This window comes from Epinephelus fuscoguttatus, linkage group LG15, assembly GCF_011397635.1.
Source record: "Epinephelus fuscoguttatus linkage group LG15, E.fuscoguttatus.final_Chr_v1".
Taxonomy (NCBI): domain Eukaryota; kingdom Metazoa; phylum Chordata; class Actinopteri; order Perciformes; family Serranidae; genus Epinephelus; species Epinephelus fuscoguttatus.
In genome coordinates this window covers 30,464,314-30,482,587 of record NC_064766.1, presented here as the reverse complement: position 1 = coordinate 30,482,587, position 18,274 = coordinate 30,464,314, and the positions used below count along the sequence as shown (strand labels likewise).

Sequence of the window (18,274 nt, the reverse complement as noted above, 5' to 3'; positions counted from 1 at the left end):
GTGTTCCCTGGGTTCTGCATTAAAATGAAAAGGAAAATTGAGTTATTAAGAATACATTTGAAATGGCAGGAAATTAGTGTTTTTTGCTTCTTTTATTTCAGAAAGAAAGAAAGAAAGAAAGAAAGGAGAGAGAGGGGGGGGGGAGAGAGAGGGAGAGAGCAGCCATCATCTGAATAAATGCAAATTGGGTCTGCCTCCACCTGGCATCGTGCCAAGTATCTATAGCAACCACATCCTCTGACAGCCTCCGTCCATCCCTCCCTCCTTCACTCTCTAATTAGTCCTCTATCTTCCCTATAGCTCTTTTCTTCTGGTGCTTTTTTTCTCCCACGTTCCCAGAAATCTGTACACAAAGACTCTGAGCTCTCTGTCCGGTTCAAGAAGAAAACCAAATATTTCACCTCATTTAAACAGCCACAAACACGCAGTAAAATACCCACAAATAGCCTAAATAAAATATGTATTTCTTTTCTTTCTTTCTAAAAATAAAAAAACACCATACATCTAAATCTAGTCTCAAACACCCAATATATTTGAATGATATCAGATGATATTTTAAATTAATTAGGACCGTTTTCGGCGCGGGTTCCAATGTTGCCGTGTTGCGTTCACGGTCAAGTTCAAAGCTTCAGCACGGCCTCAGGCAGCAGCAGCACCGTCTGACCCAGCTCACCTTCCCTCAGCTCACGGCGCCGGGCTGCACCGCCACCTACCGGCCATCTGTGGAGCTACAGCCCGAGAAGGTCACTCATTCATGGGGATGGAGCGACCCCCATTGGTCACTGCAGGTCATTACATAGCCTACCATGTGTCCTCAGTCTGAACAAAGACTCCTTGTTATGTGAGGGGGAAATAATATATATATAAACGGGAAATAAATAAATTGATTATTAATTAATGACCACGATAAGAATAAAAGAAAAACAGACATAAATAAATGTATATGAATGAGTGAATAATGCTATATTTTTGTGTAGATGTCATTACATACCACATTTTGTCAGCAAAAAAATTTAAATTAAATTAAATTTTCTTTTCTTTTTTTTTTTTTTTTTTTTTTAAAAAAAGCATAAAAAACGTCCTATGTATGGGGCCCAAAAGTGACACAGGAAATAATAAATAAATAAATAAATAAATGAGCATGATAAAAATCCAAAAAAAATAAAGATTTGTGTACATATATATTAGTATTTATTTCATAATTGATTTATATTTATAAATCTAAATATATTTGGTATAACTTTGTTCATTTCCCTAGTAATTAATTCACTCATTTATATTTCCATATGTATTTCTTTATTTCCAAATGTACTATTCATACTTATCGCCACAATTTTTTTTAAATTGCATTTAGTATGTATTTATATGTAATTAGGTGATATATTTATTACCAATTTATGCATTTATTACTATTCTTTGGGCCATTACTATTAGCAGTCCACTAAATGGGGTAATTAATAGGAAATGTATACATATAATTATGCTTTTAAAATTCTGAGGTGGTCAATTTGGTGATTCCAGTTATTATGTGTTCATGCCGTGTCCTCAAAAACCACACTGAACATATTTTATTTAAACTTAAGTTTTAATCCATGGCCAAAAGAAACTCCATAAGTACAAACATTCAAGGACAGGATCAGAACAGTAGAATAGAAAAAAACGAGCATCAATGTGTTGTTAACATCCAGTTTTATTTGAAAACTTTCCTACAGATACACCATCATCACTAGAGACCGGACACAGGGTGTAGGTACGGTTACATTCAGTTGGCACAAATCACTGGGATTGACAAAACAGCCGCTGCATCACTGCTGCACTGAAACAAAAACGACACAAGGTGATCCGTTGAAACATGCAAACACAGTAGCATCGTTTGTTTGCACGTCACTTACCTACAAATAAGGTTAAAACAACTAAATTTGCTTTTAAGAGAGCAAATAAAATCTGTTTTTTTCCAAGTTTTGTTTCTGTAGTGTGTCAGTATTCCTCATTATTAAGCCACTGTCAGGTTCACAACTAAATATGTACTTTTTTGGCATTTCATGATTGTCTGGGTTGTGTATTTCATCATGTATTTATCCATCTCCTTTGATCTATAGTTGGATCAATAGGTGGATGATAAGATTACAAAGCTCTTCCAATTGAAATCAGGGTTCAAATAACCATTAACTTTCAAATTAGTCCTAGTCTGGTTGGAATGGATGGGTTGGAGTCTGCTAGGGAGCCAAGGGTCATGCATTTCACCCTAGACAGCAAAACCCTGCAAGGCAGTTTTATAGCTTTACAAAATTCACATACAAAAACTGGAGCTGAAGTTATACATTCAGTCACAGAGGTCTCACAATCCCAAACTTCAAACCCCCCACTGCTGTCCCTCAAATACTCGGAACTTCAAGACCGAAGCAAAGGCTAGAAAATGGAAGCAACCTTCAAAAAGGTTAGTAGAAGTAGCTCAGTCATAGTAGAAACGTTACTATTCCTCGCCAGGCACTTGAGTCAGTAACTACCCTTCACTCAGCTTTCGGTTACTGTGTACTTTCTGCTATGCAGCATTCGTGCACGCTTCAGCTCAGAGCATGTGCAGGTTTCAAGCTGTCATTGATCAAAACTCAGCTACACATATTTTCAAACTATTAACAAAGGCAAGACGTAAAGATTACACACTGATATTAAAAGACTAGACTTGCATCTGTTGTTAACATGAATGCATCACCACTGTTTGCTGATTAGAATAATATATGTGTTTATGTGTGTGTCATCAGAGCACTGCTACAATCCTCCTGATTCACTGAAGAAGAAGAAAACAATAAAAACATCAAACAAATTGATGATGGTCAGACAGGCCCGTCAGGGGAGAGCAGAGTTTAGTGAAGTAGCTGCGGTAGTCCCTAAACTTCTTGCTTAAGAAGCCCTTTTTCTATCACTCAGTAAACTGACGACCCCTGACTCAAGGACGTATCTTACAGATATTTCATATTCTATTAAATACAGAACAATAACAGTGCAGAACAACTGATAAACTGTACAGTTAACCCAAATATTGAATAGAATAACTGCAGGACGTTTGTGTAACTCGAGCAATTTGGATGAATTTCGAGCAGAATTTTTCCTGCAAATATCACAGATGAGTCTTCCTAATATTTGTAGAAACTTTTAATATAATACTCTTTTTACTCTTTTATAATACTCTACTTTTTTGACATACATACTTAATAGGCTTCTTTTTAGACAAACTAACTGTTTTCTTCTCCTTTTGCTTGGCCATTGTTCTATCAGCTCTTTGGTTGTTTTAACTGCATACGTTTCTAAAGCAGGATGAGGCTGTTCGGCAGAGACTGACGGCTCTATTTATATCTTGAATAATAATCTAAACTTTGAAATGATTTCATTTGGTTTGCATCAGAGAGATGAATTAAATGCTGAGATACAGGCCTACTGTATGATTTTATCAAGGCTTCTCGACGCTCCCGTGAAGCTTTTGGCGACCCCTAGTGGGGGTCAGGACCCCTGCTTGGGAACCAGTTGCCTACTGGGCTGAGTATCGAATCTCAAAACTTTTTTGGGGCTGACCCAAATGGTATTCTTCACTCATATATGATGGGATATTTTCTTACTTCAATAATTAATTTACCAATTTTAAACTAGTTTATTCAGACTATGTTTCCTATGCTGCTTGTTTTTAAACATATTTGACATTTGAGAAGTTTGGCCCTTTGTTAAACAAACAAAAAAAGTTTGAAAAAATATTTGCATTCCTCTAAGTAACATATCAAAAAAGTATTGTTGTGGTATTAGTGCAACAATGATTAACATTATATACCAAGTCCTAGAACAGAAATAATCAGTCGATAAAATGATTGCTTAAGGAGCTGTATACGACATTCAGAGAATTAATATTTCAGCAAAAAACTAATTGCTATGTAAAGATATAGTGAGGTAATAGAGTCCTGAGCAGAGAATTAAGTCACACTCCCTCTGTGTGTGTTGTAATCCCAGCTTCTCGGCTTTTTGTGGAAGACAGTCCTGCATGACACTGACTAGCTCATCACCGCCACTCCGAACTGCCCTCTTACGTCGGTTACAGCAGTGTCATTGCCGAAGCAAAGTGCTCACCTTCCAGTTCCCCCTAGCCTGGTTCCAGACCATAGACCCCGCCCACTCAACTCAGTAGGCTTGCATCTCTGGTCTGGCATACTGCAATGAAATTGCGATTTATCTCGTCCAAACGATGGACGGACCAATGAACGCCGGGGGTAGGGGCAGGTCTAGCGATTAGCCAATCAGCGCCATGCTGATGTCAAGCTGTACGCCGGTGGGTAACTGGTGAGGATAGCAACAATGGCGACCGCTACAGATCCTACAGACCACATTAACGATGCTGTCGAGGTATTTCGCCACTACTCGCGTTAATGGAGGACCAAATTAAGGAAGCTGCTAAACTGGATTTAACGGTGATGCAGCTGGGTGTGCACGACGACGGAGATATTTTAATGTGGCAATGCTCGCTTGTTTTCGGCACCCCCGAGGCATGGATACTAATGACGTCAGATTCTGGGTGAGTCGTTGATCTCTACTGATTGGTTAGGGAAAAATCAAATCCGAGAGCCCTGTGCAGACAATCTCGCCCCAGACTCTGAAGCATATATATGCTCTGAATGTCGCATACAGCTCCTTTAATGGACAAATAAATGTATCAATTCCAATTTAATAATCAATTAATCTTCTAAATAGCAAAGATATTAAATGATTCAAGATTCACACATTTAAAATGCTCCTTTTCTACAGCACTGAATAGTTTGAGTTGTTTGTCTGCTGGTCAGAACACAGACAGTAAGCAATGTTAACGGACACTTTGATAATTAAAATAATGTATAGATTAATCTGTATTTAAAGCTCAGTAGTGAAGCCCTAGTAGAGTTTTTTTAATATAATATAACAATATCATTAAAGGTATACTATGCAGGGTTTTCCTAATAAACAATGTAGAGGCTCATACAAAAATAGTCCGCTGCAACCATCACTTATGACCCATTAGAAGTATGTGGTGGTGACCCTGCGCCCCGTCCATATTTTCTCATGTCTGCGACGTCCTGTTGCTTTGGTCTGGACTTTATAAAAAAGGTAGCGACCACGTAGCAGCAGCACAAATTCAAAAGACGGTTAAGAGAGATCGCAGACAGAGCTTGCTGCAAAATGACTGAGTCTGGGGTTGGCTTTGACTTTGGCTGATGAGCACTGAAGGAAATAATGGGGACGCAGAGCAACACAGGGTTTGCCTGTTTTCTGCTGGACAGGTAGGTGTTGGCGGTTAGTTTAGTTAGCTTTCTATTAGCACAACAAATATGACGTTCTTAGAGTAGTAGCTTGCAGTGTGTGTACTAGCAGTTTATTGAGGAGGGGCTCAGTTTACAAAAAGTAACCGGCATTTCCTGCATAGTTTACCTTTAATATTGCACTATTGTTTTTTGAGTTCCTTCAGGGTGGGTTTAAACTAACTTGAGCTTGTGTAGTGGAGAAAACATCATGCTTTATTCTGGTGAGGATGACACTCTCCTGCCCTCTGCCCCACCTGGCTCTGCACTCAGCTGCTCCCTCAGCATGTGCGCTCTAAGTATAGAAACTATTGACACTCTTCAACACCTGTGAACCTGCATCAATACTGTTCAAACTGTCTCACATACAAATGACAACCGAGCAGCTATTTCCATTCTTAGCACTGCTCAACATAACACACAGATATGTGAGGATTTCATGAGCGTTTGATTTACGTTTTGAGGTAATGTACAACACTGCAAACACTAAAATATACTCGATCATGCCTGTAACACAGAGCTCAAGCGATTTCTTCACTATGTGTGTGCATAATTCCAGTCAAGCTAATCCATTAGCAAATACTGCTACAGCTCTATGACATGTGCCGAGCAAACCCCCTGCAGCTGCTGAACCAACAGCAAATGGAAGACAACATTTGTGTACTCGATGTGACGCTGTGCGCATCTGTATCAGTGACATATGGGACATAATATTATAAACACCTCTCAACATATCGATATCCAAAACAACACGACTAAAGCGACACCTCTCGCACAGCATCAACCACAGAATATTGTACACTTCATACAGGTAGTACTCACTGCACGGTTGTTGTATTGATTTAGATGTTACATGTGTTCCTACTGAGGCTGTCAAAAGTAATGATACCTTGATAATTTTTGAAAACCGCTTGTTTAAAATGATTCGATCTCTGTCAATTAAACATCCGATAATATCAAAAATTCTGAAGCTATTAAAGAACATAAAAACAAAACAGATCTACAACCAGCCAACACAGTCTGTTAGAGATACATGAAATGGACATGACCTTCTAAACAACGCACTACACTGTTAATGTGTGTCATTCTGCAGGGACAATGCTAGGGACATCAGAGCATCAGCCAGAGGGGACTGCTCGGCTAAATTTAGGAAAACTGCTTTCAGACATTTAGCATTTTTAGTTAGTGCAGAAGATAAATGGAACTTAATTCCCATCTAAATCAGAGAATGGACAAGTTTGAGTATTTTTAAAACGACATTCAAACCATTGTTCAAGACAAATCAATCATGTGATCACTGATCTGAACCTGTGAATGGAATAAACTGTTTTCCAAGACTATATAACATATATACATTTTATATGTGATGTACTGTTTATAAATTTGCAAACTTTTAATCTTTATCTGTATTGTCTTTTAATATTTTCCTGTCCAGGAACTGAAGATGCTAATTAGCTATATAGCTAACTCTGGCTTGACAATTGTATTATGCATGGTCCCTGTTACTGTAAATAAACTAATAAACTAAACTGAAAGTGGTGGTGGGCACCAAATGTGTTAAAGTTGCGTGCTGGCAACATGAAAACAATGCCAATGCAAAAAAGCAGCTGCAGTTTGGTTAGGTTAAGGGAAAGGAAAAAGCTTGGTTAGGTTTAGAGAACCAAAGGAATACTTGGTTACGGAAAAGATCGAGGTTTTGGTTGAAATAACTTTGTACAGGGCGTAGGTGATGTCAAGTTATGTACTTTGAATAGTTACATAAAGCAGTACCTGTGTAAAGTACCAATATAAAGTACTTTGTGTAGTTCTGTTAAATCTGTAAATTCCAGTCACTACGCTGACTTTTGGTTTCAAACTGGGCACAAACAGCAGTCTCCTGGTTGAAAGTCCATGTTTGTTTGACCCATCCACCGCTGCTCCTACCCACCCTTTGCTATGCATGTATTAAGAGATATGAAAGTTGCTCAGTGGCGCATGAAGCCAAAAAAGCCCTATTCCCGTGGTATGAAATCACCTGAATGATCGGCACGTATGCATCACTGGGCCCATAAACCAAGCGCACCAGACTTCTGCTGGCCGAACCAGCCACTTCTGATTTAGTGCACCACTAACTGGAATGGAAATAAAATGAATTAATCAAACGGCTCTGCTAGACTTGCCAAATGTTATCTGACTGAATGGATTAAATCCTGACGTTGAAAGGAGTCATTTCACGAGGGTTGTGACGCTACAAAAAATGTATCCACTGATAAATAGACGTCTCTTTCCCAATGTTAGTATGTGGGCAAGTCTTAGTGGCCAACTGCATTATGTGCAGACTCTGGAGTTGTAATTCCACTGTTTGGCCACTACAAAAACTGGCTTCAAAGCCAGACACACTTCCCGTGGGCCTGCCCTACGCAGACTTTCTCGCTCGATACTGAATCCATGTGTCCACCATGACAAAAGATCTTAACTGACTTTGCATTAGCATCGTTTTTGTGTCACCAGCACGTGACTTTAACATATTGTGCGCCCATCACCATATAATGCGTTGTTAAGGCTTCGTGTCCATTTCACGCAATTCTGAGATCAGGCTGTACCAGCAGTGTGATGGTTGTTATTTTAAAAAAGAAAAAATATAATATTTTGTGTACCTAGTTTTATTTCTCCTTTTAGCGGTGGTGTCAGATGTATCAAGGATTGTTTTTTTTTTACACTAGTACTGTTTCAAATTTAAAACATTAGTTGCTACTAAACTGTTAATTCAGTGTTTATGATTTCACATTTGGAAAATAACCTGTTACATTGCTTGATGTGCGTTACATGCGACTAAATGTCAGTTACTTTCAGCTAGCATTCCCAACTAGCGCTGAAATCTGTCTAATCATGTGTATTAATAATTCAAATAACAAAACTCTCTATCACAATTGACAAAATAAAAAACAAAACAAAAACAAAAAACACATGACATGATCACAGTGAAAACAAATAAAATCATATGGGCACTCTTTGTACTTCACATCTGTTGGCACTGGCATAAAATCCAGCTCATTTATCTGCTGTACAAATAAAAGTCAGTCTTGGAGTGCTCCACTCAGAAACTGGAGTCATAGTGATTTCAATATATTCAACTCAAAGAAAAACGGACCATATGACGGCAGTAACAATGCTGTTACCTCTCTGCTAGGCAAGATTTTTGCTATGTAGTTGTACTCTGAGAACTTTTGTGCTTAAATATACAAACACCACTAACATCATATCATCTACGATTAACTCATATCATAACCTTTGGTATAATTCCTTAAAACAAACGCACTCACAATAAAACCAATCTCAAGGGGGCAAATTTTACCGTTATTAAATCAAATGCATCTTAAAAAGTTAATAAATGAATGGCAACCAGCATTGCATTGGAAGGTGTCAGTTTTAAGCAGACACACAAGGCAGTTGGGAGGCTTCAGTGTGTGTGTGTGTGTGAAGCTCTTAGACTGGCAAATACACTTGCAGGCCTGGTCCACGACGGCAGGAGCGTTATAATTTATGTGTACGCACAAACACATAAAATCACTGAGCATATTGCACTTAGCTGTACAGGACAACAGTGTGTACAGGTACTCTGTACCGTCCAACATACCTCATGCCTGTAGGGACTGTGCATTCCCCGCTGCACACAGATAAAGCGAGAGAATACATTAATATCACGCATCCTGAGCGAGTGTGTGTTTCGCTTTTATGCAACGAAACAAACTCGTCACTCTCTCACTTCTTTTCTCTTCACAGGGTGTATGTATGGGGAGCTTCTCTTCCTGTTACCCCCCATTTTCCTCTACCTCTATCATTATTATCGTGCCGTATAACCCATTTGCTCCAGCTTCCTCAGGAGGATCTGAGTAAGGTCAAAGGTGGTGAAGCTGATGCCCACCGCCATGGGCCCTTTCACCCAGTTCATACTGAGACCTTTGTAGAGTCCACGGACGATCCCTTCTTCAGACACAATCTCCCTCATGGTGCCCAGGATGGTGCCGTAAGTGTGACCCGTGACTCCCGCAGTCTGCATGCGGCGTCGCACCACATCCAGAGGGTAAGACGCTGACTGGCCAATAAGACCAGCACAGGCTCCAAATGCTAGACGTTCATGTGTGTAGGGCTGTGAGCGCCCGCTGTGCTCTGCATGGGACAGAAGGATATAAAGGAGTGCCATTTTATATATGCAACATTAACATTAGGTGTGAAAGAACATGTTGCAGGTAAATAGATGCATTGGCAGTGGTGCGTTACCTGCATGTATTTTCTTCAATGTGTCATAGGTAAAAAAGCTGAGACCAGCGTAGGGAATAACACCCAGCATGGTGGGAGTGAAGCCTCGATACAATGTCTTCGGGCCCTCTTCTCGGGTTATTCGCATAAACACGTGCAGGATGTTACTGTACCTAAACAGAGGAGGTACCACAAACACAATAAACATCAAATTGGATGCTTAATTGTACAGCAAAATGCTCCTGCTCAGAATTTGACTCTGGCATCCTGGCAGAAAAAAAAAATCTAAGTCTGTTTTCATTTAGAAGAAGCTCGACATCACTAAACAGCACTATGTGAATTTCATTTGAAGCAAAACAGGAACTCAACTACTTCTGAAGCCAGTGCAGTGACACAACAGTTTGTTGTGTCACCTACTCTGTTTTTTTCTGACGTATTTTCAAGTCATTAGTAATAAGTTTTGGCCAGTAATGAGCGCTCTGCAGGACTTAGCGAATGATTTAGAGCATCATGCCTGACAGATCCGAGACCTCCACAATGTTGTGCTATTTAAATTTATCATGCATTGCTGTGTAGTGTCATGGCTCTTGAAAAGCCTTCAAATTTTCCATATTTTATTCACAGCAACACTCATATCAATGTAGCCCCTTATGTTGTTTTGCTGTAGTGCTATTATCAGTGTGTATATGTGTGTGTTAAACACCCATTGATGACTGTGTATTGGCAATTAAAGATGGCCTTACATTTCCTTTGGTGTTACAGCCATCCTAGCTCGCACCATGTCCAGAGGATAGGTCAGCATGGCTGCTGTCAAACCAGCCATAGACCCGGCAAGAAATCTGGGAATTAGAGGAAGGGCTCTGGAACACAGAGAAAACAATTGTATACATCAGCCTTTCAGATTTTGTATTACTCCACAAGACAAAGACAATCCTAAATGAGCTTTAAATTCAAATGTAAAGATAAAGGTCAATAGATGAGCCAACAGACCTGAGTAGTAGGTCTACTTGTGTAAACTGGGGCCGTAATGGTATGCGTATTCATGCTGTACTGTACCATCACCATACAAGGTTTACAGTGTGGTGCATGCAGCTGCACGCAGAGCACATGGTATGCAGAACAAAGTTCACAAGCGTGAGCTCCAATCAAACACTTTCAGCTGTAAGCTTCTGGCAACACATGCTGAGATTAGCACAACAAGCTGATTGTCAGGCTGTAACATGCGAGACAGTCACACTATGGCGAGCGCAACTGAGGAGCTGGAAGGCCAGCCTGCAGGTTCCTGTTCAGCTACAGGGGACGAGGATGGCGTCGGCGTTGCTCTGTGGTTGTAGGGGATGTAAACAGAAACATATCCAACATGGTAAAGCACATTCAACGTTATCACCCAGATGTGCGGATCACTGGGATGATAAATGTTTGGGTGCTTTAAATATGTAAATATAGCCACGGTGTAACTAATGCTAATTGAAACACTCCTCCTAATGCACAAGTTTTATTTTTCCATCCTTCCATCAATCCATTTTCAACCGCTTATCTGAAGTCAGGTCGTGGGGGCAGTAGGCTGAGCAAAGTATTCCAGACGCCCCTCTCCCCAGCGATGCTTTACAGCTCTTCCTGGAAGATTATTCTATATTATTCTATTTATTTAGTATTTTCAATTTTATAGCATAACAGACACTTTTCAGTTTTATAGCCTGTTGTGTCCAGTTGCCTTTTGGAAAAGTGTTTGTTAAGTGTTGGTACAGTGTAACGCAGATATGTTTGAAGTGTTCCTTATTTTTATGATAATTTAAGTTCAACAAACTTGTCAGTACGCAAAAAGTTACATCCCCAGATAGGAGACTTTGGCTGCCCAAAATAAATGACAAGAAATGTATCCTTATGCATCTGTTTTATTACAATGTTCTGAACTCTCACCAAACCTTGAGTCCTAAACCGAGGTATGAAGCAAACTGTAACTCCTATGTACTGCTACACCTCTAGTATAAAGTGACACTTACTTCCCCTGAAAGCCGTAGTAGCCTCCCAACAGCCCCTTGTACTGCTCGTGTGCACAGAACTGGATGGCGGCATACGGGATGACTCGCACCATGGTGGCAGAGTTCCCCCTCCACAGACTGAGGAGGCCATCCTTCAGATAGGTCCGGTAGATCAATCTGTAGGCCTCCTGTAATGTGGTGTGCACACATAAACACATACAAGTTCCTGATTGATTGATTATATATTTTTTTAATAGATTTTTGTCTTTGAACATCTTTCTGCTTATATTAACTGCAATTGATGTGAATCAATCTCTTCTTATGAATGAGAATCTATTGAATAACTAAGAAACTGACATTAACTATGTGATCAAACTTACCTTAGCAGAGAATCTTGCTGAAGACACTAAAAACAAAACATATGTGCAATATAAATAACATGTATGTGTCCAGTGTTTCTGTAGGTCATCATACATTTACTAATATTCTTATTTATATGACTGACAGAGCAACACAGCTAAAAAAAAAACAAAAAAAAAAACAACACACTGGTTCTCGATATAACTCCATGGCTTCCATGTGGGTCATTTCTAATTTAAAATCTGTTTCCACTTTTAGGTCAGCAGAGAATCCAACTTGCCTTGGAAAATGATTTTAGTCCTGTCCAGAGGGGCGACAGCTGTCTTGGCCACAGCGCCTGCTAAAGCCCCAGAGAAGAGCGAGTTGAGGACAGAGCGCGTGAGCTTCGGGCCCTGCAGAGTGATGGAGGAATGACATTTAGGGTTACCAACACCAACATGGTGAATCCTGTAAAAACTGCCTCCTCATGTGAGCAAAGTCATGTTTGAGATGCTGTTGATCATTAAACTGGAGTTATGTGAGTATATTAGATGACGTCTGACTGACCAGTTCATAAAACATTATAAAGGAGATCAGATGACCTCATATGACTTCCTTCAAATATAGAAAGTACAGATAATACACAGACACTGAAATAACCTCAGGATGCCGATACAGTTCTACCACTGAAGATCACCACATAATCACAATCTCTTTATTCTACACAATACAGTCATCGCTCACATTGAGCAATGTGTCACATTCCCTTGACAGGAGTTAATAAAAAAAAAAAAAAAATGACAGCTATGTTAGCATCAAGAGTATCGTAAAAGGGAAGGGAAATCTGAAACAGAATTTGCATTGTGATTATTATCATGTGATTTCTGACAGTCAGCTCAGTGGCGTGACATTGCACTAGTGACTCTTTGGCCTTATAGATGCTTACATGTATTGTTTGGGATCATTCATTCACACTAGAAAAACTCCAGATGCTCCAGTATTCACTCACAATTAAGCAGCTATATTATTTTCTAATTCAAACTGACCTGCAAAAAACGATATAAATAAAACCTGGACTTAATTTTTGAGTGTATTTTTTTCTTTTATAGTGACAGTTCATCCCGACAATCAAAAATACATATTTTTCCTTTCACCTGTGGTGCTATTTATCAATCTAGATTGTTTTGGTGTGAGTTGCAGAGTGTTGCATATATCAACTATAGTGATGTCTGACTTCTCTCTGATATAACGGATCTAGATGGCACTCTGCTTGTGGTGCTGAAAGTGCCAAAAAAATACATGTGAAAAACTCAACAGCAATGTCTCTTTCCAGAAATCATGACCCGATTACTCAAGATAGACATCTCTACAACTGATATCTCTAACATTCATCAACTCACACCAATAAATCTAGACTGATAAGTAACACTAAAGCTAAGAGGAAAATGTGTATTTTTGATCCAGGGGTTAACTGTCACTTTAGGTGTTGAAGGAAGGATCGTATTTTACCCCATAGCGCACTTCTGACTGACTGGAGGAAGCCAGCGTCAGCACTTCTCCCTGCGCGTGTGATGCCCGTTGTTCCTGTACTCCTCTCCCCATCCCCGAGGACTACGTGCGGCTGTCACTGAGCGTGCTCATGAATTCAAGCACTGGCAGAGGGGAGCAGCAACACCAGGAGCTGAGAGCTACAGAGGAGAGGGAGAGGTCAGAGAGGAAGACAGAGGTCAGTGTTAGGTTGAAATTTAGCCTCAATATAAAACGATTGACAAGACATTTCCGTGGCTAACCTTCTGTGTCAGGATCAAGTGACAAGCATGACCTGCAGGCAGAGGAATCTATTCTTGTGTAGTGCTGTCATTCTACCACACTCCCCCTTCTGACTAGAGAAATGCCCTGTAAGCATGTGATGACTAACAGACAGTGTTTGTCTTTAAACAAGAAACTGTAAATACAACACCCACCTCAAGTAAATAAGTTACTGAAACAATCCAATTACCTTTAACCAACTGCCACATCTCTCAAGGCTATATAACAGCACTAAGCAAACTAGAACTACAATAAGTTAGGACAGAGTTTATGACTTGCAGGTCAAAGGTGTCTGTCTGAGCAAAACAGCAAAATAAAATTAAAAAAAGAGCACAACTGAAGCCCATGCAGGACATACTCGCCTATGTACTTAGTGGAGAATAACATGATGAACTTTAGAGGAAGAACATTATCTGGGGCGATTACTACATTAACAAACAAAGACATCTGCACGTTCTGCAATGAGCTAATCCTTTTACTGGACAAATCACTGATTCATGCAACCTTCAACCCACACAGGGTCACTACTACATGTATTTTACAGCCAAGCACCGCTTATACCAACTTCACTTTAAAACACCATTGAAACATTTTCAAATATTAAAACTTGAACTGCAAGAAAATGCATATACGGCTGGCATTTTTATTTTTGCAGGGCTGCAATAATTCCTTTCAGGTTACTGTTTAATGAATGACCTACCGTTTTTAATAATTCACATTGGAACATATGTATATTTTCCACAACAGCAAAAAATAGAGTTCTATGTTATACACACTTAATGAATCTTCAGTCTGTGTTTTGATGACAGGAGTATTATTAAGGTTATTTAGGGTTTAGATTTGTTTCTAGAGATATAAAGTTTATATTAGAGCGACAACAATTAATCGATAAGTTGTCTACTATTAAAGGGCCAGTGTGTAATATTTGGCATGGTTTATTGTCAATCTGAATCTGAATCTGAATATTCTACCCATTAATATGTTATACAAGTGTATAATCGCTATAAAATAAAATTTGTTTGGTTTTCGTAGACTTATAACAGCGGAAGGAAGGAAGGAAGGAGGAGGAAACAGCAGAGAGTGTTAGTAGTTCGCTGATAGAGAGTAGTGAAAAGTTTTTTTAGTTATAAAGTTTGCGAATGGACCACACCTACCACGCAACAGGAGAGAATGAACCCGAACCGTCATCTGCGAGGAAAAGAAGACGCAACTTCACTCCTTGTGATGCACTCTCTGCGGCGCTTTCCCTCCTTATGATATATGTCCCCAACGATGGTAGCACCGAATACTGTGCATTCAGCCTCTCTTCTCGCCCGCTCAGCATCAAACACATGGAGTTCCTCATCTGTATGCTCCGGCTCAAACAGGTATGGCTCTGAGTCTGTGTCCGCTACAAGAAACTCTTCAAAATCGCGTTCAAAGTCGTCCATTGCAGCTACTATAGTCCGGAGATATTGCTAGGCCAAATAAACAGCTAAGCTCTGTTTACCAGCTACACTGTCAGTCAGTGTGCGGGCTGGAGATTGGCGGAGCACAGAGGGGAGGGGGGTCCCCACTCGGTATGGTAAACGAGTATGTGTGTAAAGTTATGAAGTGTGTCTGTTATGCCAGAAGAGTCAGAGTTTGGGACGGAGTCTTTTACCCCCTGGAGTGTTACTGGAGTTTTTGGAGTGCTCAAATAAACGGGCCTTTTTCCCGAATACTCCTCTGGTCTCCTGCTCGTGAGGGATTCATTACAATATCGTAACATGGTTTAGATTTCTAAATAAACATTCACCTCGTCGCTAGATAGACCTACTCCTGAAAAACTCGTGCGCAAGGCTTTTTGTCCCTACGAGGCCACCATCATTTACCCGACGGGAGGGGTGAGCGAGTGAGCCCCACAATCTAGAATTTGACCACTGATGTCACTGTTTTCAACCCATTTTACACACTGACACTTTAAATTAATTGCTACTGTTTTGATAATCAATTAAGTCATAATTCTCTGATTTCAGCTTCCTAAATGTGAATATTTTCTAATTTCTTTACTCCTCTAAGCCAGGAAAATGGATATCTTTCGGTTGTGTACAAAACAAGACACAGATGTAATCTTGAGCTTTGGGAAACAACTACAGACATTTTTCGCCATTTCATGACATTTTATAGACCAAAAAACTGATTGATTAATTGAGAAAATGGTCGACAGATTGATGGACAGTAACTGCCAATTGCAGACCTAGTTTAAAAAGTAAACTTGCTGTTGTAGACACAGCTGTTTCCGCTTTAAAAAGAACATTTTGCTGTACTGAATGTATAAATAAATTATTACCCTACTCTGATTTTGTTCTGTGCTAGATTATTCCACTGGATGTTACAGGGCAGCCCTGAAAAAATGGCAGCTTCAGCTTTAAAACTTCACCAAATATAACCTTTATCCAGCTTCAAAAAAGGGCCAGTATTATTCTGAATATTTATTCACATTCTTCGGAGAAGTTTCACTTAAAACATCAGGGTTCATGGCATTTAGTAGCAGTGAGGAGAATCAAGCAAAACAAGATGGAGAGGGGAAGCCATGAGACAAGAGAGCAAACAGAGGGTCTGCTGAAAAGCTGGGTAGTCATGGGCAACTCGTATTGGCACCAGTACAACAGGGCTTCATGCCAGATCCTCAAATGAGCACTTAAACCCCTAATGCGTACCCTTTCACCTCACCCACTGTCCTTACTTAGGGGACGTCCCTCACCCCTCCCAGCAGCCTCCTTCCCCATGAAGATCATTTTACAGTTCCTTGTTCCTGACAGCGAGCTATGTCTGCTCTGTGTGTCTTGGATCCAATGACCATACAACCTGCATTTTCAGCTGAGTTACTTACATGAGTCATCGGTAAAATATCAATGTATCTGTGAACTGTAGTGTTTCAGACTGTGTCAAGATAACAATGACTGTCTGAAAGTTAGAGGTGGAGATGGACGAGATAATAAGAGCACTTCATCCAATTCATTCCACAACAGCAGCAACACAACAATTTTGACAAGTCCTGCATTTGCGATATGAGTCAAGATTTTAGTGGGAATGGTAGATTTTGCATTTCATTTTCACTTAAAGCAATATTAAAGTCATGATAATGTGATTTTTGCTGGGGTCTGTACCAAACAAGTATGTTCTCTTACGTCTTAAATACCATTTGAAGGCAGGGTTTCTCTGTAGCATCACAATGCTTCATTAATAATTGTATGTTGTGAGGCATTTTAGCTTCATCACTGGCCATATTGTAACTTCCATAATATTTTGATTATCCGTGCAGCCAATAATTTTATTACTGATTACATACACACACCAATATTTTATGCTTTTGCTTGTTTTATGTTAATTATTTTGTGTTTGCTTTTTGATTCTATGTTTACTTGTTTGTTTACTGAGGCGAGACTCCTTAAATAAGCCTCCAGGTTTGTTTGTTTTTACATATCAACCTGCACAGTTTTCTTTTTGTATTCCTGTTGTTTTGTTTTATTATGCAAATGCATAAATTAATTAAATAAAATGAAATGTATGGATTTTTTTTTAATTGTTTGGTTTACATGTCAGCAAATAGTGCTTCTATTTTCCTGAGTAGAGGTGCTTATTTCATCAGACCAACAGCTCAAAATCCAGACATGTATTGGATAAAAAATAAAGAAAGGAAGCAAATCCTCACATTTTCCATTTATGCTTAACAACTGACTTAAATGATCAAACGATTATCAAAATAAAATCTGTCAATTTTAGCAGAATCCTAAAGTTGGTGGTGTTTCAGCAGAGGGCTGCATTAAATTGCAATCATGTTGTTTTATCCTCCTGGTGCCTTTTCTGTTACGTCAGTGCAATACTTTTGTCACAGTACATATGCTACCATTTTCCTGAGCAATTAATATTATTGTTATTCTGATTATTTGTGCTAACGATGGCACTGCATAACCACAAACAGGGCGTGATTACATCCAGCAATGTTAGTCTAGAATTAAACTTTCATTCATACACTAACCTCCATACCTCTGCTTGTCTCTGTGGTTGCTGCTCTCACCAGTCTTGTTGAAACTTGCCCACTAACAAAAACACAGCCAGCTAGCTGTCAGTACTCACAAACACTTCATTTCTTACCTTATAAATCTGACACCAGCACGAAGACTTCTGTTTTTGATATCCTTCAATTGCTGCGTTATTTCGAGTCGCTAGCAGGTTGTTGGGAAACTGTTTCCAAGTTAGCCAAACAGCAGGTCAAGTAACGTTAGCTAGCTGTTAGCTTGCTGCTTCATTAACGTTAATGTTACTCTCGTCGACAGCCTTGTGGGTTTTTTAATAATCACCTTGCGTCTAAGTAAAAATGTCCCCAGGTGTTGAAGGCACTGTCTTCCACACACTCACATATTAATTAGCTCTGCAGGGACTTGAAGTGACGAGCGTCGCCCATGCTGTTATTTCTGCCGTTACTGCTCCTGTGAGCGACCGAGGCAGTTAGTTAACGTTAGCTTGACCACAGTGAGGTTTGACAAGGACGAGCGCAGTGGCATTGTGGGAAATGGAGTCTGACTGAGGAGGGGCATGTTTGGATAGGTCGGTTAGAGGGGCGTGAGC

At 39.7% G+C, this 18,274-nt stretch overlaps 1 protein-coding gene across 2 annotated transcripts; it reads right to left on the bottom strand.

Annotated features, from left to right (window-relative positions):
- Positions 1–1,596: 1,596 nt before the first annotated feature.
- On the bottom strand, positions 1,597–18,241 carry slc25a42 (solute carrier family 25 member 42). 2 transcript variants are annotated; one of them, XM_049597752.1, is made up of 8 exons: positions 17,801–18,241; positions 13,382–13,560; positions 12,174–12,285; positions 11,914–11,939; positions 11,555–11,721; positions 10,295–10,411; positions 9,573–9,724; positions 1,597–9,461 (listed from the first exon to the last, which is right to left on the bottom strand). In XM_049597752.1, exons 2-8 carry the CDS (start codon positions 13,472–13,474, stop codon positions 9,136–9,138), a joined length of 993 nt encoding a protein of 330 aa, XP_049453709.1. In that variant the 5' UTR covers positions 13,475–13,560; positions 17,801–18,241; the 3' UTR covers positions 1,597–9,135. The 2 variants fall into 2 exon arrangements, with proteins under 2 accessions (XP_049453709.1, XP_049453710.1); XM_049597753.1 differs by lacking the exon at positions 17,801–18,241 and adding an exon at positions 13,663–13,746.
- Positions 18,242–18,274: the final 33 nt, after the last annotated feature.